This window comes from Daphnia carinata, chromosome 9 (assembly GCF_022539665.2).
Source record: "Daphnia carinata strain CSIRO-1 chromosome 9, CSIRO_AGI_Dcar_HiC_V3, whole genome shotgun sequence".
In the NCBI taxonomy this organism is placed as follows: Eukaryota; Metazoa; Arthropoda; class Branchiopoda; order Diplostraca; family Daphniidae; genus Daphnia; species Daphnia carinata.
Genome location: NC_081339.1, coordinates 9,873,321 through 9,898,049, shown reverse-complemented (window position 1 = coordinate 9,898,049; position 24,729 = coordinate 9,873,321). Strand labels below are relative to the sequence as shown.

Here is a 24,729-nt window from a genome sequence, read left to right as displayed (position 1 = left end):
AATCATGACTTCCATTCACCTCTGGGCTATTCTAGTTGCCCGTTTGGGACATAGTGTAGTATTCAGCAGCCTTTGTGCTGTAGTAAGATGGGACAACATAAGTTGTGGTGTAGTAGGTAGGTTCCACATAGTATGAAAGAGCAGCGTTGCTGTAGTAACTTGGGGCAGCGTAGAATTTCGGGGCTTCAGTGTAGTAGGTCGTCTCAGCGTAAAAAGATGGAGCAGCTGCGGTAAAGTATGTTACGGGCTACGTAATACTGGGCGCCTCTGCAGTGGTGTAGTGCAACGCACTTGTCGTGTAGCTCGGAGCAGAGCAATATATTGAGGCCTCAATGTAGTAAGCCGGAGAAGCGTAGATTGTAGTGTAATACTACGAGCGCGAATAGCCATTAGTATAAGTACACTAGTGGACAAAGAGGCGTGTAACAACGAGGGATACCAGTGAGCGAACCAAGAGGTAGTAGAAAATAAAAAAAAGAACGTGATAAAGTGGGCGATACCAGTGAGCGAACTAAAAGGCAATGGGAAGAAAAGTGGGAGATACGAGTGAGTGAAATAAAAGGCAATGGGAAAAAAATCGTGCGATTCCTCCTATAGCTGGCGATTGAGGTAGGGTTTAATAGTCGTTTGATTTTTAGTTGGGAGGAAAAGGAGGAAACTTTCGTTTCACAGGAAGCCAGTAAATAGAAGAAGGTAGGTATGGCGTAATACAAATCTATCTGTTTAATGTTTAAGGCGGCTAAAAGTATCCATTATGGGTGCATCTTAATCACAGAGGTAATGTAAATGAACTGCTCAGACATGGTAAAAATGTAACGTAGCTCAATCCCAGCGGTAACCTTTCGAGGTTGAAACTGAAACGTGAGACAATATGACAGAAAAAAAATGAAAAAGGGGTAAAAATAAGGCAGCGGCCATCATTATTATCATATTAAAAATTATTATCATTATTAGAAAAAAACAAGAGAAGGAGTAAAGTAATAAAAAACGAGATTACGTCATAGCTGTTTTTCATTATTAGTTTATTTCAGCAAATTCGCTATTTAATACCAAGGTTTGTTGAAAGAGGAACCTTGGACTCTACACTTAAAATTTTAATCGTAAACCGATAATCGAACATGAACAATAATTTTGATTAGTTACTATATTAAGCACTTTTTTAAGTGTTTATCTCTCCGTCCGTTTCTGCTCAATATCCAGCATGGTTTCACATCATGTTGCACCTACATATAATTCAGTCGTATCCCAGTACTATTCCACAACAAATCAACGCCGAGCACCCAGCTTCGACGCAACAACCCAATTTCATGAAGAACTAAATAAAATTTCAGACGAACACGTTTGCTAGATGCTATTAGTTTTATATGTACACGTTTTTACACCGAAAGCAACAGAGGCGTAAGGCATAGAATAAATGACTTTGAATTATTTACTCAACTGAGGTTTCATTAATTTAGTAGATCTGGTAGCCCTTGCCGTTGAAAGGGATATGGACAGGGGCGACTGGAAGTTCGTATTCGTGGACGGGAGAAACGGGAAAGTGTTCTCATTTGGGCTGGAAACCGGCTTCATCAGCGGCCCAGGTCAAAAAGAATTTTTGGCCTTCAGGAGAAACCCAGTAAGAGGATCCTTTATTGGTGTTGCCTAGGATTTCACCGTACGATTCTTTGCCGTAGGAATCGTAGGTGACTCCTTGCATCTTCTTCTGGGCCTGAGACTCTTCACGAGTTGGTAGCCAGACTGGCCGTAGCTGTAGGTGAATAGAATAGAATTTAATTTTTAAAAATATGAATACTTTTAAACCATACGTTGGTGAGTATAAGGTAATGCGCCTACCTCCATTGGCTGCTGCCATCGAGGTTGCGCTCGTCAGATTGGCTAGTGATGGTAACGTCGGCGTATTTGTTATCCTTGTTGTAGCTTGGAGCAGGGTAGGCTGGTGCGGGATAAGCTGTTACAGGGTAGGTTGATGAAGGGTATTTTGGTGCAGGGTAGCTTAGGGCAGGATAGCTGGGAACTTTGTATACCGGTTTGAAGCTGGATGGTATGGCGGTAGCAACAGCCAAAAAATGCAGCGACAAAGAACTGTCGGGGAATCCCGGTATTAGTTTAAAGTTCGAATTTTTTTCCACTAAAAGAAGAATTAAAAATAAAAGCCTTACCAGCTTCATGTTGTACTTTGGACAAAAATATTAAAAACATGTCCGATAAATTATATCTGTATATCGAACGCATGGTGTAAATATAAATGCAATCAACGTAAGCAAAATGCCTTTTATTTCTATAACGTATTGAACAACTTATTTACACGTTTTGTTTTCATAGATGGTCATGCAAATATTTGTGGTAAGGAGCTTGTGGACGTCGTTTATGGAATCACACACTACTCTAACTCTTTCGGTTCGGTAAAATTTTTGTTATTGACAACTATAACATTATTAAACAATCATAAAAAATATTTTTGAAGTTTAATTTACCTGTAACGTGAGAAAAGAGTGGGTTTGGTCGTCATATCCGTATTAATCCACCGTTTATAATTCATGTGGACACCTAATTTCCATTTAGAGTTTATAGCGTTTGTTTTCCATGGAACCAGCCAGCGTGGTCACAGTCCATCGTTATTTTACCTAGTCCGACCTTTGCGTCACTCTTTCCAGCCATTCCCAGACCTGCCATTAGAATTAGATAAGCATTAGTAAGGCACATACGCGCAGTAACGGCGCTAGCGAACCAACACCGTTACCAAACATAAATTGTTTTATCAAGTCTTTTATGCTGTACAATAGATGATCTAACTATCACTGATAAAAGGCTGCGGTCATTATGGCGCAAGCTTACGTTTAATGTTAAATTTAGGAAAAAAAATTAACAAAATTGGGAATTTTAATCAATGAACTTTATTCTTTACTTCCTTTAATGTCTTCTGGATGGAATTTCTTTTACGCTAGAAAAATAACTACATGCGAAAAAAGCCATAATAGAAAAGTCGGATGGTGTAATCACGGGTCGTGATTGGATCGTGTCCCGCCGTAAGACCGGCAAGCTTCTCCTCGGTCGTCACTAGGTGGCACGTGACTAGCACGCATAACTAAATCTTGCCAGTCCTGAAATTGCACCTGTCTTGCAACGTTGGCAATATAATCAGAGAAAACGTGATTAGCAGCTTGGTTGATTTAATTTGTGTGTGAAACCGTTCACCTTCGTCGCTTTGTTTTCGACGAATGGAAATGACGGGAATCGGTGGAAACGAAGGTAATAACTGCACTGGCTACGTCATTCTTCTACAAGTAAAGAAGTTCCATGCGTATAATGAAACATTTGTTTAGTCTACTCAGATAATTAGCTTTTACGGAAATCAAAACATAATTTGCGTTTATTTCTCATCAGTAAATTACACTTGGATGGTTCATGCCATTCAAATTTCACGTAAGGAAAATTTACAACTTAGTAACCGGGTCCAGTGCGTGAATAAGGGAGAGCAGGCGCAACTGGGAGCTCGTATTCATGAACGGGGGCGACGGGCAAGTGGTCACCTTTGGGCTGGAATCCAGCATCATCAGCGGTCCATGTCAAAATGAATTTCTGGCCTTCAGGAGAAACCCAGTAATAGGATCCTTTGTTGGTGTTGCCTAGGACCTCACCGTATGATTCTTTGCCGTAAGAATCATAGGTGATTCCTTCCATCTTTTTCTGAACCTGAGACTCTTCGCGGGTGGTGTAGTCAGACTGGGCATAGCTATCGGTTGAAATAATAAAAAATTTTTTTAATGGTTATTTTTAGTTCTTAAAATGATGAGTATAAAGTATGAAATAGATTCACCTCCATTGGCTGCTGCCATCGAGATTGCGCTCGTCAGATTGGCTGGTGATGGTGATACCAAGCGTATTTGTTATCCTTGTTGTAGCTGCAGGCTGGTCGCGAGGCAATATGTACTACTTAGTACATAATCGCGCCTACAGTTTTCTATATGGAGAAAGTGTGCGTTGTCGCCACTAGGGCCTTGATTTGGTTGCTTTAGTGGTTAAACCACTAAAGTTAAACCAGTTAAACAATAATGCGTGTAGCGCATGTCTTTTAAATTAATGAAATTACTTAAAATAACATGAATTCGTTTGATGTAAATTTTTCCAATGAGGTAATATGTACAATATAAATACTAATATATAAGTTACAATTATACATAGATATTTATATATATTACTATTATATATGTACGATACTATTATATATATAAAATACTATAATATATATTATATATATTTATTCTGCTTATATAATGAATATGTACAATTTGTGTGGTAATTGAAATAAAAAAATATAAAAGAAATTTTTTTAATTATTTGTCAGCTAAATTAATTGCAATAATTAGTTGATTAATTACAGTAAATAGCTCTTGGTAAGGGCTATCTATTTTTGTGTAATTGTTATTAACATTTTCAAAGGGAAAAAATCTTAAAGGCAAAATGTGTTTTTGTTGTTTTTCGATCTAAGGTTCTAATGGACGCAACTGATAAAAACAAAAAAATTTATGTTACGCTTAAACTTTTCCTTTTCTGAAAATTTAACATAACTTTCATAGAATTAGATAGTTCTTGATAAGAGCTATCGATTGATGCAAAATTTGTCAATTTTGACTGTTTATTTTCCTCATAAATAATTATTAGGGGATTTCATGATTTTAGAAAGGGGAGGGGGTGTGTGAAAAAGACGAAACTTTGCATTGATTGTTTGATGCTTAGCCTTTGTCAAAACACGAAATCATTATAATATTTTTGTTTCTGGTGATTCCAGGAACAAGTTGTTATAAACGTTTATTTTTAGGATGCATTATTTAATCCCAAAAATTACGTTTGAAAAGTGGTTTTTGATAAACCATTATGGCGGCCATTTTTTTACCGCGCCGTTCAAATTTCAATTTTAAAAAGTGTAAATAAGTGTAAAAAATTGTAATTATAAGTACATATTTACATTTTGTTTGTGTCTAGAGAATTTCAGTATTCTGTCTTAGATAGAAAATCTTAAACAGAGTTGAAACTAGCTCACCGAAACGTGAGCTTAGCTCAAGCTCTTCGCTCATGGCTAAAAAGTGAGCGGAGCTCAAGCTCAAGCTCGTAAAAAAAAATTTGAGCTCCGCTCAAGCTCACGTTCGCTCAAGCTCACGTTCGCTCAAGCTCATTTTTAAACAATTATTTAAAAAATAAAACTAGTAAGTGCCAACTAGGGCTCGGCCCCGATCGTCTTTGATCGGGGCAAACCGCGGTTTTTCATTTTAAAATCGTCAAACCGTCGGTTCGGTTTAGACATTTTTGACTGCGGTTTGGTTTTCGGTTTGCAACTGGGCATAACCGGTTTGAACCGCCATTAAATTTTTTTTTGAAATTTTACTGAAATTCCAAATTAACTAATTATCACTAATTGTTTCGAGCGTAGTGGCGGTCAACAACTTGTTATAAATCAAATTTCCGATCAGACTTACCGCCATCGCGATCGAAAAATTGGTCGATCTTCGCCATCTAGCGACAAATCCATCAAGCTCAAGCCAGCCTGCTTTTCAGTTTAAACTTCAAGATTGGACCTTGTTTGACATGTTTAATTTCTTGTAAAAACTTTAAATTTTGGTTCATAGATGGCGTTCTGTGAGCTTCTCGCTCATGGACCAAAAGCTCACGCTCAAGCTCACGTTTTTTAAAAAGAGCGCGCTCAAGCTCAAAGCTCACCAAATGAGTGAGCGCGCTCACGAAAAGCTCAAGCTCACGCGAAGCTCGTTTCAACTCTGCATTTGGCAATCACTTGAAGTGCCAAAATTCCTCCCAATCCACACAGAAAAGCGTATCCTTCAGAATTGATAAAAGAGCAGTTAGCAAATTGTCTTTAAAAACATTTGCTAACACGTCAAGAGTTGTTTGAGTTGTTTGTGTGAAAACGAGGAATATTGGGTAACCATTTACCACCAAGAATCCCATCGATACCTTAAAAAAGAACAAGTAAGTATTTGCTGAAACGTACATGTTAATGAAACTGTTCGTTGAACTCACCAATTGTGTGGAGTGGAAATTTCTGCTTCATTTTGGGATCATTTTGGCTCGGGGAGCCACAACATCAATAGGAATACAAAATACCTTTTGGGCCCTAATTCAACCAAACAGCTTTAAAAGGTATTTTAAAATGATATTAACCGAGGCATATTGAATTGAACGTTACCTCCAAATAATGCACAATGTTTAAAAATACTTTTTGTTGCTGTTTCTTTTACCCTTTTACTTACGTTGCTGTTTCACTCGCGCCCCATTCGCCAACTGAATCGAAGTTTAGCATCGACAGGTTAGCCAATGTTTGCCATATTTTTTTGCTGTTTTTTAAGTAATTCGCAATTAGTATTTGAAACAGACTTTACAAACTTAAAGTAATATTTAAACTATCTCCGTGTAAAAAACTGCTTCAATAATGAAAGTTGTTCTATAAAAGGATTTTTTAGAAGAAACCATTCACCGGTTTTTAGGGAAAGACTACTAAAATTGCAAATAATGGTAGTTTCGACTTGTTTTCTCTGCGTAAGTGCTTCTGTCGGACCTGTCCAGCGGTCCCTTCTGTTCCTGCCCGGCTGCCCGCGCTGTTCCTGCCCAGTGGCCCACGCTGTTCCTGCCTAGCTGCCCGCCTCTGTTCCTACTGAGGCCACTTCATATTTTGGATTATTCAAATGGAAACTCAAACCGTAAGTACATTATTCATTTTACTAGTGCTGGGCCGATCCCAGACATAGTGTATCAGGCTAGGAAAGGATAGGCAACGGTTCGAGTGCTGGCATTGTTACTATAAGTTTAAGGGCATTGAGACTTGTCACCTCAATGGGCACAGGTATCGGGATTGGTTTCACAGTGTCGTCGTGAAACCAATTGTCTGGCCATGGTCAGTGGACCTTCAGTTAGATGAATATCTTAGTCGGGACATAGGCCGACTAGGATTAGAAATACTATAGAAAGAGTTATTTTAACTATTATTTAAATTATGGGGTGTGTTACTTTTCCATGCGTGATGAATTGCTTTGTTTCTTCACTCCACTTAATGCTTTTAATAATTCTTTTCATTTTTTTGAACTGAACTTTTTTTAAGCCTTACTAATTTCTTTTTTTCTTTGTGGGTTTCGAAAGAGGGCTTTATCCGACAATTTTTTAAACTGTTTTTACCAGCCGCTCTAATGCTTCTGTTATTTCTTAATTACTCTTTTTGGCCATTGATCTTTGTTTTTGTCTTAGTTAATTTTCTTTTATCGCGAACGTTGATAAGGGGTTTTGGCCAACGATGTTTTAATCAGTTCTTCAGGACGCTTGAAAGCTTTAACTATTTCTAATTATTTTTTTGGCAATTGCTCTTTGCCTACGCTTAATTCAATTAATTTTTTTTCTTGGTGTTGACAGGGTGCTTTGTTAAACGATTCTGAAGAGGAGTCCCCACCTCCAACTTCTTTGCCCCTGCCGTCTCGTATAGGTAACTACTAAATAAAATTCACATAAAACCTTACCTTACCAAATCTTTTCTATTAGAATTCCCAGTTCCGCTTACAATTTTAAACTAACGCTAATTTTGTTTATTTTTTACAAGGCACACCAGTTGAGCGTTCGTCAAATTCATTACTTGATTTTCTACCTTAAAGGGTTACAATACTAATGTATGTACTAACAAGGAAAAGAGGTTGAGAATGAATAATGGTAGTATATACTATTCAAACTTATATATACAGTTCTTATGTTTTGGATTTTTATTTTGTTTGTTTGTTTGTTTTGTAGACTGCAGAGGAAATCATTGGTCATCAAGTATTTCAAATGCTTCTGAAAATCACATTCCACCCATTTCAAACAGCCCATCATTGAAATGTAATGGAAACTGTGATAACAATAGACTGCTCAGAACTTCGGAAAACATGATGGTAAATCTATTAAAAGTATAATGGGTACAGTGATAGATTTAAAGAGTGTCTAATATTTTTCATTATAGGGGCCGCGAAAAGGCCTCAACCAATAATAACAGAACTGAATGCCATCAAGGTGATTGGCTTTACTGCGTAACTGCAAAGAAAAGAGAAAAATAATGCGAGGGTTGTTTAATTTTATGCAATTCATTGGTGTTTTTTCTCGTTTGAAGTAAACAGTAAAATGTTATCTTGCGGTATTTATGTCATCATTCTCAATACAAAGAAATTTCTTGTAACAATGCAATTGTTTTGTTTTACTTAATTCATTACTCAGTTCTTGGGAGCGGGGGAGGGGAGGATTAGAAGAGCCATCTGTAGTCAGGAATGCTTTCAGCTAGCAAACATTAGTCTGCTCATGAACCCTCAACTTCTTTCTTCGTTTGCGTTATTTGCCATTTTGGAATTATTTTAATTGGTAAAACAAAGGTATTTTTGCATAATTGATACATGTCCACGGCTTGTCCTTTTCCCGCCCAGCAGGACGTCCCTCGGATATCAATCGGCATATTCCCGGGAGGTCTTCCAATATTCAGTCGGTATCCGAAGGACATCCAATTCGGAGGTCAGGCAGTTCCACGGATGTCCGTAAGATGTCACCGTTATCCAACTAGGATATACCACGGATGTCCGTGGGACCGAATTGTGCTATGTGGGAATGCACCTGTTACCAATAATGGTTCCATTGAGACAAGAGAGTTTCCGCTATCTTCTGCGCAATCACTTCTGGAATTTTGTTTGCAAATACCTGCTACGTCGCAAACAGTTGTTATCTCTTCACCGCCGAGCCGCGATACATCTCAAAGTAAAGTAACAAAACGTCCGGTTGCTGTGGGAGTTAATGGTCCAGCTTCTTCGTCATCGGTTACTTCACCGCCAATCTCCCTAATTCCATTGGCGAAGGCGCCCCAAGGTGTTCTTGTTAAAACGGCTCAGGGGACTTTTATGAAATTAAAGAATAGCGAGGTAAAACAGTTAACTTTCCATGTTTTAAGCAAAAAGAATGACTGAAGAACAACTAAATATTTAGGTCCTTATTCCCTTTATCTCCAAAGTGGCCCCGGCACCAGGACTCAAGAAATTATAATTTACCTCAATGAATGTAATTCTAAACTTTGTTGTTACCCAGAGGATAAAATCCAGAAATAAAAGATGAATGATTCAAAGATTTTTAGATCTTTTATTAATCTTTAAAAACAGAAAACCTACCTCATAATGCACAAGCATCTCCTTTACCCTTGTAAACCAATATTAAAAACATTAAACAATACAGTACATTCCATAAAATAATGATCTACCTTTGGGACCTTTCTTCTGTTCTTGAAATAAGGTCCAGCTATCAAGTATCATGGCTTATTATGTCTCCACATAAGAATGCTTCATTAGTTCTTACGCACGACAGCTAGTACATCTGTGTTATATAAAACGAGAATTAGTGAGGGAATTGCAATCATTGACAATTTTTTACTTACAGTCCTGAACAAACAGTCACGGGTTACCAGTACTCTAGGCAGGTCCAGTGTCAGATTGGAAAGCACTTGAAGTGCCTGGTTGTTCCATCGCATCAGCAATGTTACATATTTAAAACAAAACCAAACATTACTTTAAAAATGAGTTGACTTGAATTGTGATTTCTTGTTCGGCTTCTTTGTAGGACAGCGAGTAGATCTGTGTTATCTAAAACGAGAATTTGTGAGAGAATTGCAATCATTGATAATTTTTTACTTAGTCCTCAACAAACGGACAAAGGTTATCTGTATTCGCAGCAGGTCCAGCATCAGATTGGAAAGCACTTGAAGTGCCTGGGTATTCCATCGCAGCAATGTTACCTATTGAAAACAACCAAACGTTACTTTAAAAATGGGTTGATAAGTAGTGTTAGTTAGTGTTAGTTATACTTGATATAGTGTCGACCGCAGGCTGTTTGCACCTGACGTTATCGATCACAAATAGCTTTTTAACTCGAAGCCCAGTCGATTTGCTTGGGATCTGTTGTTTTATATATTTTTTTCTACACTTTTTCGGTCCTCTTTCCTCCCATACTACGACTCGCTTCCTGCTTTTAGATTCCATTTTGAAAATTACACGATTTCTTCTCTTGGGTTTCACTGCTACGAAATTAAAAATGTCACTTAAATGTCCAAATGTCAAAACAAATCACTGAAGCGTCACTTAAGCAGACGAAATTCAAATGTCAAAGCCGACATACAGGCAATTGCGCTCAACAGGAATAAGGGCATCAGTTAGAAGAGACTTCGAAAAACCCGTCACCTAAGCCAACTGTCTGGCTCAATGCAAGAGCCAAACAGTTGGCCTAGGTGACGGAGACCAAGTTGGTATTAGCAGAGCTCTTTTTTCAATTTGTTTTTGAATGTTGTTATTTTGTGTTTTATTTCGTCTGCTGGGTGGCTGACATATATCGTCTGCCACAATGTCTGTGTTTGTATTTACAACGTTGATGAAAGAAATTAAATTTTAAAAATTAAATTACCGACATTTAACAACAATTATGATGTAAAGCTGGACATGCAATATTCGATAATAAAAATTTGATCTCCATACTATTAACCGTTCTTTGGATTACTAACAGGGTTCTGAACCTAATTCAGAAAACTACCGAAAATCATTAAATAATATTTAGTTACTATAGAAAGTTATAAAATATCTTAAAAAATAAAGATTAAAATTCTTTATATTACTGTAAAAAAATCATCAAAATACGTATCCCAGATTCTGAGATATCGTCATTTTAGTTTCTTCATAAAACAGGGAGTTCTCTTATGGGAAAACCCACGTTTCAATTGCCCTGACGCCCTGTTTCAATTGCCGAGTACAAATGGCAATTGAAACAACTTGGGGTACCTCCAGTTTTTTACACATGGCAGATGTTCAACTTTGCCGAACCTACCCAAAAAAAATACTGTTATGTAGCTGAGATAACTAGCTACAAATCTATATATTTTTTAGCTTACTTAGACGATTTTTGTAATCGTACGGAACAAAAATAAGTTTTGTGTTCCAACAACGCCCTACCTCCCCTACCGTCTTTTGTCATGTAATAAACTGGAGCTGAAGATCTTCACATCTAACTATTGGTATGAGAGCGCTTTTATGCAACAAGAAGAGACAGTAGGAGGATCAGTGATTTCCGAATTTTAAAACTTCCCATCATCAGTTGGTAGAAAATGAATTCCCTAAAACAAATGGCTTCGTACGCATAACCGGGACGTCTTCAGGTTTCTTTTCTTCTATTGGAACCTGTTCCGGTTTCGTTTGCACAGCTGGAACTTGCACCGGTTGGGGTACACCTACTGGAACTTGTTTCGGTATCACCGAAACGCTTTCGGCTTTCTTTTGCTCTACTAAAACCTTTTGCTTCTCTGCTCATCTACGGAAAACTGTTCAGGATGTTCCAAGTCGTTTTGTTTTCATTTCTGCTGCTCTTGAGATAACTTATTCTGATTCCCGTTCCTCCATTGCCATCACGACAGGTGGAATACGGCAGCGATGGGGGTGAGGTACAGCTACAGGGTATGGTGGGAATCCTTCATCGCACTGTTCCATTTCTTTTGCATAATTTTTCCTGATTCCCCACCATTGCGTAGTTAGTTGTTGTTGTTTTTTAAGAGTTCTAGCGTAGATATTCGGCTAATGTGTTTTAACGGGAAAGCTATCTCTAATAGTATATGTAATATATTAAAATAAAATGGAAGCTACTTTGTACCCCTTGTACCTCCCTCAAAAAGCGGACTTCCTCCATGCTAAGCTATCCTCATGATATTCATTCATGACTGATATTCATGATATATCCTCAAGACCGAGTATTCGAGTTTCGAAGTGGGTCATCACTGCCTATCCCACCTTGTTGGAGGTGGAGGTTTAACCAACAAGCTACCACTTCTTTACCTCGGATTCCGTAAGTGTTATGACAGCTCTTACCTCTCTAACCAGTTTTGGTTGGATAGTACTGGTATCGGCCGCCACCTGTACGAGCCATGCCAACTGCACGTAGAGTGACAAATGCCGCCTAGCAAGCCCAATGCTGGGATGAGTGCAACACCCGTTCGTTGGAAGTGCCGCTACCTTGTGAAGTTGCATTACAACCCTTATGTACCGTGACTTGGGTCCCGAAACACAGTTGATAACGCCGCGATGCAGTTTTCCGCCAACAATCTCATTTCAAATATTTAATGAAATAACAATTGGTAAATGTAATAAATGGACATTATTCGAAATATTGTGTAGAATACGATTCGACTTCATTATGAAACAAAAATTTATGAAAAGTTAAAAAAATGACAAATTGAGTGAAACTCTGCATAGGGGAATACAGCCATGCTGAGTGCAACTGTGTGCTTGCTATAGGCTTTCCGCTGCCCGTTTTTTGATATTTTAATATGTAAACTGGCTCAAATTTCGTCACATTTTTCATAGAGGTTGTCACCGCAGTATTGCTAAAGGTGGACTGCCCGGACAGCCGGTGTGCATTTGTAAAGCATTCTTTTAGTAATAAAAGAACGTCTTTACGTTATTTAAAGACAAGTTGTAATAAGAAAATGAACTCGGGAAGGCGTTACCACAATGCCGAATATATTTTATTCTAATAGGCCGAAGATAATAAACGAATTACACAGATATAGAATATAAATGGGAAACGGAAATACAAAATGGAGTCAGGTGAGTCTAGTCTTACCGTCACCGCCGTGGCGAAGATGGAATAAGGATGTCAAATATATTTGAAGAAATAGACAGCACTTGTAGCACTAAGAAGGAGAACTGGTACTGGAAATAACTGAATGGCTGAAAAGAACTGTAGGAATATAGAACTAACTTTTGGGAACAAAAAGGGCATCCTTTTATACGTTTTACAGGCTTAAGGGAACATAGCATTTCCGACAAAATGAGCTCCGGATGTCGTACGCAGGAACATTTCATATTCACGGAAATGCATGGCGCGACTTCCTACTCATGCAGATTCATCCAATCGGAAATAAGTAGAGCACAAGGTACAATATAAAAATAGAATTCAACGAAAGGGCAACAGCACTTGAATTATGATATCTATAAGAAATAAAGACAACGGATATAATATATAATCATATTAATAAAACAAACAATCAAAACACAATATAATTCAATAAAAATTGTATTTTATGACTTCGTTACATCACTCCCGGCGGTGCGAGATTACGTCCCGTAATCAGACTTCATAAGCGAAATCCGGTTCTGGTTCTTGAATTGGGCGACAGCATAACTTGCTGATGAGTCCGAAAAATCCACAGCCATAACAGATACGTAGAAAAAGTAGACCAAGGAGGCAAAGTACACCAATAAAGAAATAATTTTTAATAGTTTCCCACCAGCTAGTATAAGAGTTCACTCCAGATGCTGATAACAAAACGTTGGTCACACTTGGTCGATTATTGGCCGAAAATTCACTCGGCGAATGTTCATTCATAGCTGCGGCAATATCAGCCATAATACTCATATGATCCATAATAGTTTCACCATACGCAGGGTTACTTTTATGTTCATAGTCAAAAAATTTCACATCTTCATAACGAAAAGAATGCGCAAGGTCTTGTACCGGTAAGACGATGCTTGCGTTCACGGGCTTCCAAGTGTTATTGCGAAACGCATAAGGAATGTCATTGAAGTTCACAAATCCATTTGTCCAATAACACGGCGAATATTTAACGAGTTCCCAATCGTCCAGGTTAATTGTATAATTTTTAAATTTTTTGGTTGCGGTCCGCAAGATGTTATGACGGTTTCAAAAGTCACATTTAAGGGAGTACAATCGCACACGGTCGCTTCAAAAGCTTGCGTTTCATTCCAATAAAGCATAGTAGTAAAATAATTGGTAATGGCGACATTTCGACATATGACAGAAATATTTAAAAAAAAATACATAAGAAAAATTTTAACAGAGCAGTGGCCAAAAATATTCTACATCGACATTGGGGTTTTTTTTTTTTTTTTTTTTTTAAATACATGTTTGATTATATATATATAGTTGAAATAAAGTAAAAGGCAAAGAAAGAAGAGAAAAGAAAGTAAAAGTAAAAATTTTCTGACGGCTCTGAAAGGTCAACGGTTTCCCGTCGGCTTTTCAGTAGCTGCGCTGCGGCAAAAGATAGAAAAATAAAAGGGTATCGCATTATAACTGTGTTTTCGGGCATAAAGAAAAATTATTTTTAATCGAAAGTGGTATCATTGGAAAGAGGATAAGATAATCTTAATTATCGAAAAGAGAAAAATGCTAAAACAGTTTATAGTTTAGCGAGGTGGACAAGAAAAAAAAAATTAAAAATTCTACGGCGGAAAAGTTTTGCCGCACAAGGTCATACACTGCAGTGTGGAAACGAAAGGGAAAGTGAAAACTAGTGTGTGCAAGAGTTGGGAACTAAAATGCAAAGAGTTGGAGCTACGACTTTGGAGAGTGTGAAGGAAAAGAGATTCACAGTGGAAATAAAGAACAAGGAAATTCTACATCATTATTTAGGAAAAAATTTTCGTTTGTGGTGGATCTCAAATGCTATTTGTTAGGTTTTAATATCTTGTTATTTTTCGAAATTATACTAATACTCATTTTACAGCACTGGGAGAGGGATATTTTATAAAAGACACACACTATAGAGAAAATGGGAAAAGAACAAGTATTATATAATATTGTTCTACTGAATACAAAATAATGATTGAATGAAGAAGGGTGCCAGAAAAGTATCATAAGAAAGCATACGGCACATAAGAAAAACGTATTGTTCGTTTTTTTTTTCAATTGAACTCGTTTCCAAGAGCACCCATTTATTGTTTATGAATATTTTTTTTCATGAATATACTCATGTATAAATGGTTCAGTTTATCTTTTTGTCTATTTATCGAGATAATTATTCTTTTCAAGGCTCGTTTTTTTTTCGATTTACGGGATAAGCATGAAGTCGAACGTGTTGTATCGAACTTCAATAAGTTACATGCTAATAGCGAGTATAGACGGTTAGTAATTGTAAAATCTGGCTTAGCTTGGTTAAAATTGGTTAATAGATTAACGGTTATACAGAGTTCGTGCTCTGACTTTTTTTTTTTTTTTTTTTTTTTTTTTTTTTTCAGATGAATGTACTTTGTTCTTCCCTTTATGAATATTAGTTATTTTTAATCGTGATAACCAATCCGCATTTTGATGAATACGCCCCGGCTTATACTTGAATTCATAATTTAATAAAATTGGGATACACGAAAAACTGGTGGTGTCACTAGAGAAGTGCGCAATTTCTCAAGAGCCATTTGTTCTTCGGCTTCCCATATAAAAGGTTTCGTACTAAGATCTGTACTTTATACTCCAAAATTTTCTTTGATTGCTTGTATCTTAATAAGGGCGTTGTCGAATAGGGCCTCGTTCTTGTGCATTAATTGTATGTTCTATAAGATTAATTCTCCCTAATTCTGAATCTTTTGATGCTAACAAGTCGTGAAAGTTATTTACTAATTTTGAGAGCGGTGCTTGAAATTCAGAGTCAACTTCTGAAATTAAAACTGGCTCAGCTTCTGTTTTAAGGCTATCTTCCAATTTCGCTAGAGAAATTTTTTCGATAACGTTATCAATAATTTTAATTGCGCCTAATGTAGTGCTTCTAGGAATTTAGATTTGATGTAATGAATGATTTTCGACCATAATTTTATAAGTTCCATCTCCCGATACATTTCCAATAAATTCTTCAATATAAACGCCTGCTGGTAAATCTTTTGCTGGGGTAAATATAAACGCTGTATTAGGGGGACATACGGAAATGAACCTTTCATCCGCGCTGCAATTACTATCGACGTCTGACGAAATAGCGTCGTCTTTTTGACCGTATAACTGCCATGTCCGGTACCTCAGAGATGGCTGATTCCTGCTCATCCCTTGTTAGGTAAATACTTCTGGCTTCTCCATCAAGCCGAAATCCGTGTTTCTGGATTGCATCCCATCCAAGGATACAGTCCACAGAAACACCATTAGTAACGATAAATTCTCGCTTAAAAACTGACTCTCCGTATCGAACGGGTAAAATAACTCTTCCCAGCGTATGTAATTTCTTCTCCCCTACTTCATACAAATCGAAATCAAGCTGACTGCAGATCACTTGACCTCTCGGGGGTAACTTCTTGAATAATCTCTCATGAATAATATTTTTAGACGCGTCTGTATCTGTAACGGGATCTGAAGAACCTTTAATGGAATTATTGGGGTCGATTCATTCGTTATAGTGGTTAATTTTGCGACTTGTCGGGCTTTAATGTGAGGCTGCCTATCAACTGACCCGAAGTTACAATTGATAATTATTGGTTTCCATGATGCTGAAAGGGACCTGGAATATTAGGTCTATGGGAGTTTTTGAACTCAGTACAAGTATTACATTTATGTTCGAATTCACGACAAGCATAATAGATTGGAGGCTGGTATTGTTCCAAGGTCTGACGCTGAAATTGATGACAATTGGACTGACTGTGTCCGTGATTTCTACAAAAATTGCTAACTACTATGGGCTGATCTAATCTGTAATTAACATCGTTAGCTGGTCTAAAGAAAAAGTGCGAGAATGGCGTAGGTCTATTCGGAAATCTAGCATGTTGGTAAGAATTGCTGTTAGTATTGGGGTGATGAGGGGGAGGTCTCCAATTTCTCTCTCGACTAATGCTATCCGTTTGAAATGAAACTTGTTTCCCATACGGGGCACCCGTCGAAGAAACATAATCCCTCTTATCCATTTGGAGCTGTGTTACAGCCTGCGTAGGCTCGTGCAGATTTCTTTAATTTCATTCTTTTCCGAATTTTGGATCCTCTGCGTGCTTATACCCCTGACTAATTTTAGCACAGCATTCTTGACTATTTCTTTCTGACCATTAATATTTGTGTAAGTTCCCTTAATTCCGGTATAACTGGCTCAATAGGACTTTTAGTAGCGGATACAGGTGAGCGAGAAAGTATAGGCCTACTAGCAAAAAATATAATCCGTCATTGTGGGTGAGTTCGATAGATCGCTGCCACCATTATGTAAAGCATTCTTTTAGTAATAAAAGAACGTCTTTACGTTATTTAAAGACAAGTTGTAATAAGAAAATGAACTCGGGAAGGCGTTACCACAATGCCGAATATATTTTATTCTAATAGGCCGAAGATAATAAACGAATTACACAGATATAGAATATAAATGGGAAACGGAAATACAAAATGGAGTCAGGTGAGTCTAGTCTTACCGTCACCGCCGTGGCGAAGATGGAATAAGGATGTCAAATATATTTGAAGAAATAGACAGCACTTGTAGCACTAAGAAGGAGAACTGGTACTGGAAATAACTGAATGGCTGAAAAGAACTGTAGGAATATAGAACTAACTTTTGGGAACAAAAAGGGCATCCTTTTATACGTTTTACAGGCTTAAGGGAACATAGCATTTCCGACAAAATGAGCTCCGGATGTCGTACGCAGGAACATTTCATATTCACGGAAATGCATGGCGCGACTTCCTACTCATGCAGATTCATCCAATCGGAAATAAGTAGAGCACAAGGTACAATATAAAAATAGAATTCAACGAAAGGGCAACAGCACTTGAATTATGATATCTATAAGAAATAAAGACAACGGATATAATATATAATCATATTAATAAAACAAACAATCAAAACACAATATAATTCAATAAAAATTGTATTTTATGACTTCGTTACACATTGAACCGATTCCGCAGTTATCCAAATGTAAAATAACTCACAAAATGTATGTATCAAGTAAATATTAAGTCACTTTTCATGATTCTCATTGAATTTTGAATATAAATCTTGTATTTTAATAGTTATATCATATTTTCTTATCAAAATATTAAAAAAAAGGAAAAGTCGGGCTTATAATGTCGGGCTTGTATTTTGAAGCCCAACTTTCTTGTGAAAAACAAATCAGACATTCCATGATCTTTTTAAAGATTCTGGTCGCACGATAAAAGCTGGAAATCACTTGTAAATGAGGATAATCGAAGAAATGCAACCGATAGAAATGTGTCGTTCACACCAAAGCTCTGAAGATGAAGTTTCTTTGAGACGCAAACCAACTAGAATAAATTCAATAAATCCTTGTACAGCATATTCTAATGCCTCACGATTACGGAGCTCGAATGATGTGGTTTCGCGTTAGTATTTCGTATGAGGTTGAAAACAAAGTCAGGCAGTACGCACCTTCCTGATGATAAACATTTACCACCAAAAATAGTTTTCGTTTATCGCCTTGGCTTTTACAAGCAATCCGGCTATACGATACGAAAGTGGTTTCCGTTTTTACGCAAAGAGCAACCGAAAAGCTTTGCTGAAAAACGTACGAGCCAAACTTGTGTTTCATTTACACAGGTTATGCTGTGGAAATGCATCACTCAGACCCAAGAATCAAGGCAATGAAGCTGTAGATAATACTAATGTTGGCAGACTGTTAATACGGGTAAGCTTAATCAATACAGCGGAAGTTAATTAACCTCTGGCGGGACTCGAACCCGCAATCCCCGGCATAGGAGGCCGATGCCTTATCCATTAGGCCACAGAGGCTGTAAAAGTATACCTGCCTTCCAATTTGCAAGCCGCAAATTTTTCATTTGGGTCAGGTCTAGGTTATTTATATCATTGCCTTTATTCCACAAACTATCGTAAGGACCCAAGCGCAAATATGTCTGTTTTCTTCTGGTTATATTAATACACTAGCGGATACATTTAAAGGACCACTTTTGAGGTTAGTATTTCTGTTTCCAGTAGCGCAGCTGGTTGGCGAATGGAACTTATGCGACAGTAATTTCATTGTGTTTCGGGATTGAACGATTCTCTAAGTAATGCCGAGGCCACGAGTTCGATGCTCGCCTGGAGAATGTGTTATTTTTAACCTGCCCGATCCCGACAGGTTTAATGAAATAGAGGAAAGTAATTGAAACTACGTTTGCTAATTGAATGAACAGTCAGTGCTTTGTATCCATTTTCCACAAGAGTTTTGTCCAACTTCCAACTTCAGGAGATGTATTCCAGCATTTTGTCTGCTAGTTTTACCAAAGTAACACAGTTCAATCAGGTGATCGCAGGCAGCTACAATCCTCGTAAAGAGATAGAAATAAAAACCCAACGCTCCAGGTGAGGATTGAACTCGCGATTTCGGTATTCCTTCGGAAATCTTTAGATTCCTTCGCACATTCACATTACTGACATATAAGCGGCGTAAGTGGTAGTGTAGTATTTGGAAATAGTGCTTTGGTGGCTCGCTGTAGTAGCTAGGAGTGGCAGATGTTGTTGTGTAGTATGTTGGAGCTTCAGTGTAATAACTTGGTGCCGCGTACATGGTGGTGTAGTACTCGGGAGCCTTCGTCGTGTAGTATCGTGGACCCTCCGTCTTGTAATACATGCGAACCTCAGTATAGTAAGCTGGGACAGCGTACGTGGTAGGCGGGGAAGCGTAGATTGTCGTGTAATAGTCAGAGGCGTATAGTAGGTGGGAGCTACGGTGTAGTAACTTGGAGTGGCATATGTTGTTGTGTAATACACTGGCGCTTCTGTGTAATAGCTCGGTGCGGAGTAGTATTTCAAGGCCTCCGTATAGTAAGTCGGAGCTGCATACGTAGTGGTGTAGTATTCAGATGCCTTGGTGCTGTAATACTTGGGCGCATCGGTGTAGGAAGTACGGGCCACATATGTCGTGGTGTAGTGCTCGGCCGCCTTCGTAGCGTAATACGACACAGCAGTGGTTGTCTGGTATGAATAGATACCGTATCCACAAGATGAACCCATCGGCACACTTAAAGTCGATCCAGTCATCAGAAGACGACAGCTAGTAGCAGCATAATGCCATCATAACCTGACGAAAAAAAAAAAAACATTAATTTTCATAATTCCATTATGACATTGAAATGCTTAAAACGACAATAAAGAATCATTTCACCTCGTTCAAACATCAATTTAATCAACAATTGCATCATCACATTAACTAAAATCATTAAACAAGTTGAAGTGTGTACATTACCCATGATTGCAGGTTGGAACTGGAAGACACTATATTAAATCAGCTATTGGTATTTGAAAGACTGCTAGTACTATACTGTGTCAGAGATGTTCACTCGACTAACCTCTACCTTCGATTTGACCTCGTTTTATAAGGTTTTCTATCATCCTGATTCGTCTTTTCAGGCCAGAGGGTCCACCTGTTCATTCTGACATAACAACCACTATTCCTACACTACCTCTAATCGCTCGTGTCGTATGCATTTTCAAATATCGAAGAAACGCATAATTATCTTCCCCATCCCACTAACCATTGTTATGCGAGCGAATGAAGCGCCTAGAAAAAACGAATGCTGATTTAAATGTAATATCGACAATAATGAAATTATATTCAAGATTATTTGCTGCGAATCTTAGAACTTACTGAAAAGAAATAAAGGTTCAACAGTAAGAATTATTAATTCAATATCATTCCTTACGTGAAGAACTGTGAGGCTTCCAGCATCGTTGCAAACCCATGTATCGCGTATACAGAAGTATTTATATTTCTTCTTTTTCTTCGTCATTCATAAACGTTGCGGAATGATCATTTTTCACCGCCTTTTTTTTGTTTCGATTTCGTCATTATTGACGATGGTGTAGTTATCCAATGGCACGAAATGGCTATGAATAATGAGCATCAGTAGCGCAATTGCGTGTGTCCACTAGTCAAAACTATCCGCCAACATGTTGTTCCAAAGCTACCTAATTAGTAATTTGCTTTCAATGTGCGTCACCTAGTTTAATTTGTTCTTGTACAGTACGTTTAAATTCTATACCTGTGATTCATTCCGGATGCCGTCGAGTCATTCCAACTAGTTGGAATTTTGTTTTTCTAGAGTTTCGTTTTGTGATGAAGCACTTGCTATTGATGTTAATACCTGGTGTTATAGTTTTCATTCACGCACTAAATAGGGTCCCTTTAGAAATCTTTGCAATCACGCGTGATTCAGTTTCAACGATGAAGCGCTACAATAGAAAACAATACCGTTGCCATAAGAAACTGGGAAAAGATAATGTAAAGGCTTTGTTGTTTTATGAATAGCTACGCCAAACGGTTTAGAAGAGTTTTCAACACCATCTCGAGTTTCTAGTAGAAAGAAGTTCTGTGTGTCAACAACGATGGTGAATAACGTCAAAGGTGCTGTGCATATTAAAGTTGTTTTCCACTTCGGAAGCGAATGACGCGATTGATTTTCAAAATAAACTGAAATACGATTGCAGAAATTGAAATGCAAAGATTTCTAAGTCAAATTGTATACTACCTGAATAGGAATTTCCTGCTTGCTTCTCGTACACTTTAGTACAAGTCTTAGTACACATTAACCAACACTTAATCTGTGTTGCCTTTCCTTTTCATGTAAAGAAATTAGATGTTATTATTGCTCTTCAGGTTGTCTGTGTGCATCAGGATGTGGCACGTCATTTCGACGCCCTCTGTGCTCCTACGATTGCCTAATTAAATGTGTATATACAAATGGAGGCCGATAATAGGCGTAAGAAAATCATACAATCTATATAATAAGAAAAATTACTATTCTTTTGGTAAAACTACAAAGATACTCAAAAAAAAAAAAATGAAATGAAAAAAAAATTTCACAGAACTATACGCTAAGAAAAGTACTTAAGGCACCACAAAACTTTAAGAAACTCCAGCAAATTGTTTTGATTTTATTATTTAACAGACAACGGCAGAATGCACCAGCCAACTAAGAATTCTCCTTTTTCCGTTCGGCGTTCGTTGGTTTGTTTACTTTCATAACGCATTTCATCGTCTGCTTGAAGCCTAAATCGTTGCCAGATCCACAAATAATGAAAATAATTTTCTCTAATTTTCAAAATCAAGGCGGGGTTCTATTAACTTTAATACACACATTACCTAACCTGTTAGTATTGTACAATTCATGCCCACACGAGGCAGATTGAAAAGACAAGCACGCATCTTTCAACTTTTGTTAAAACTAATTAATAAGCTGAAAATATTCTAGAAAGCCATTCCATGAATCGAAAACATACAACGAACCTAAAAATGTAATAAAATCTAAAATTGAAGCTGAAAAAATGTTTTAGTGCGGGTCCCGATTTGAACCTTTGGCCCTGGCGATCGTCTGGACGGACATAACGTTGTAATTTACCGGAAGTTATTGTTAATTATTAATAAAATAATTACGTCGAATTGCTAATTTTACATTTTGCTTTTTCCTTTGTTTTATTTTATTTCTCAAATGCCATTAATTCGAAAAAATGTGATCATCGACCGTAGACTCGCGCCCCAAGTTCAGGTTCCATGTCCCATGTTTCCATGTACATTCCTTCAATCCCTCTAAGCCTCATCTAGGGTCATTGATGATCATCAGACGCCATAACCACTCGGCTATGGACGCCCAACTTAATGTGTTTTCGAATTACTTTTAATGTTCCTTCCATAGAGCAGTTTAATGTTACAAAACCCGTTAGGACATTGTCAAATTCATTTCATGCATTCTTATATGAGTTTTATTTTAAACTTTGTAAAACAATATTTTTTTTTACCAAATGAAAAAATTCATTTAATTTCATAACTCTTGTAGACTTTAAACTTGGTGCTGATAGTACATTTGTTTCTGTTTGTTGAACATTTTTCCACCATGGCATAATTTTGAAAAATAGCGGGGTTCCCGCCGTTGCCCCGAAAACCTACCCCGCTTGAAAAGCATGTATGTTTTTCACCCCGAAACGACCGCCTTTTCGCGATGCCCTGCGGGACAAGCTTGAATATTACGCTGCCCCGAAACTAAAATAAAAAAATTGAATTAAAGTGAAATTATCCGTCCTTTGTTATGATGCTTTTTTGGCCGCCCGTGGCCACCACCCATTTAACTACGTTGCATCCAGCAGACAAATTGCTGCACTGATCTCATTATCCGCGAAATGCCAACAATCCATCACGGTACATTTTGTTTCGAAAATAAATTTCAGATACAACACTTCTCTTCAATTGCTTTAATTAAATCGTCTAGTACGGTTCCATCAGTGCCCTATTGCAATTCAACGGTGTTGACTTTTCATGGTGGGATGACAAAGAACGGAGAACAGCAATACTTTTGGTTTGGGAACAAAAAAGCATGCACACTTGTCTATGCGAAATGTTAGCCAGTTTGGTGGTACCGACCGGCATATAGAGCGGGTGCCAGCGGGCCGAATTTGTTTGGCCATTACCTACATCACACAGTTAGTTTAATAGTCCTAGATCAATTGGAATTCGTAAATGAAAACGTTTAAGTTGAGCATAGCGGAAAAGCTTGCTGTATGTGGCGAAAAATTGATTGCAATGCAGATAAGTAACAATACTTTGGGATACAATACTCGATAAATACGGATTCTGGATTCCATTAACAAGATTCAAAGCATCTTTGAGCAGTTGGTTATGAAGAAATAATGCAGCAAAATGACAACACAAATGGCAATTGTAGATGAATAGTCTTGCCATATTAAAACGTTAGATTAGGTTAGAAAGAGTTGAAAGACAGGTTTTTCAGCTTTCAAAAAATGTAATATTTCTTTCTTATCTGACAGAAATAAAATAGTATTGGATTATTGGCATGATGCCATGAATGTTCGATGGTTAAACTTGAATGTAACCTTCATGTGCTTGTCGAAATTTACCAAAATGCACCTGGTAGATTGATTGCATTTATATTTACACCACACTTGCGATAAACGAGATATACAAAAATTATCGGACATACTTTAAATATTCAATCACGTGTCGGGAAATCTAGTAAATCTTGTAACCCTTTCCATTGAAGGGGATGTGAACGGGGGCAACGGGGAGCTCGTATTCATGGACGGGGGCCACGGGCAAGTGATCACCTTTGGGCTGGAATCCAGCATCATCAGCGGTCCAGGTCAAAGTGAACTTGTCGCCTTCAGGGGAAATCCAGTAGGAAGATCCCTTGTTAGTGTTGCCCATAACATCTTCGTAGGTGGCCTTTCCGTAAGAATCGTAAGCGACTCCTTGCATCTTCTTCTGAACTTGAGATTCTTCACGGGTTGTGTAGTCAGACTGGCCGTAGCTGTGGGTTAAAGGAATTTCATGTTTTGAAATATGAGAATCTATAGTCTCTTTGTTATTACGCATAAACCATGAAAATTATTTACCTCCACTGGCTGCTGCCATCGATGTTGCGCTCGTCGGATTGGCTAGTGACTGTAATGTCAGCGTATTTGTTATCCTTGTAGCTTGGTGTGGGGTAGGCTGGTGTGGGGTAGCTAGGCGTAGGGTACTTGGGTGCGGTGTAGCTAGGGGTAGTGAATTTTGATGCAGGGTAGCTGGGAGCTTTGTATTCAGGGTTATAGCTGGAAGGAACGGCAGCGGCAATAGCCAAGACGGCAGCGAACAACAACTGTCGTCCAATGTATTAATTAAATAAATATCTAAAATTTTTAGTTTTCGGAAAATATAAGCAATAAAATGCCTCACGAGCTTCATGCTGTACTAGGAGGTTTTGATAAACAACTGATGGTCTGAGTCCTTCTATCCTGGACTTTTATAGTTGAGTGAGAGGCAAAGAGCATTCAGTTGACCTAGTTGTTTTGGCAGCTAGATTTCGCTAGAGCAAATTAGGTTTTGGGCGTTGAATAAAATACCTTACTTTCGCTTTTCCCCTTAACCACAGTGCATTTTTGATTTCGTTTGGCTGGTGAAGGATTTATTTTGTCTCCTGGTCTATGATGATGAG

General features: G+C 37.8%; 1 protein-coding gene, 1 long non-coding RNA gene and 1 other non-coding gene across 5 annotated transcripts; all 3 read right to left on the bottom strand.

Annotated features, from left to right (window-relative positions):
• Window positions 1–3,355: 3,355 nt before the first annotated feature.
• Window positions 3,356–24,501, bottom strand: LOC130690732 (pupal cuticle protein Edg-78E-like). Of its 3 annotated transcripts, XM_059497030.1 has the most exons (4): window positions 24,471–24,501; window positions 24,149–24,393; window positions 23,823–24,063; window positions 3,356–3,525 (listed from the first exon to the last, which is right to left on the bottom strand). In XM_059497030.1, exons 1-4 carry the CDS (start codon window positions 24,477–24,479, stop codon window positions 3,445–3,447), a joined length of 576 nt encoding a protein of 191 aa, XP_059353013.1. In that variant the 5' UTR covers window positions 24,480–24,501; the 3' UTR covers window positions 3,356–3,444. The 3 variants fall into 3 exon arrangements, with proteins under 3 accessions (XP_059353013.1, XP_059353014.1, XP_057369638.1); XM_059497031.1 differs by lacking the exon at window positions 23,823–24,063 and having other exon boundaries at window positions 3,356–3,736; XM_057513655.1 differs by lacking the exon at window positions 3,356–3,525 and having other exon boundaries at window positions 23,668–24,063.
• Window positions 18,466–18,538, bottom strand: Trnar-ccu (transfer RNA arginine (anticodon CCU)). Its single transcript has one exon. It is a non-coding gene; the product is annotated as a tRNA-Arg (tRNA).
• Window positions 18,902–21,739, bottom strand: LOC130690739 (uncharacterized). The gene is made up of 4 exons (XR_009001069.2): window positions 21,274–21,739; window positions 20,788–21,215; window positions 20,449–20,713; window positions 18,902–20,306 (listed from the first exon to the last, which is right to left on the bottom strand). It is a non-coding gene; the product is annotated as an uncharacterized LOC130690739 (long non-coding RNA).
• Window positions 24,502–24,729: the final 228 nt, after the last annotated feature.

Excerpts from the sequence above, each read along its gene's own strand:
- LOC130690732 (XM_059497030.1), bottom strand. Across the intron at positions 24,064-24,148 it reads GATGGCAGCAGCCAGTGGAG|CTACGGCCAGTCTGACTACA; the intron begins GTAAATAATTTT and ends TTTAACCCACAG. Across the intron at positions 3,526-23,822 it reads CCCCCGTCCATGAATACGAG|TTGCCCGTCGCCCCCGTTCA; the intron begins CTCCCCGTTGCC and ends AAAGGTGACCAC.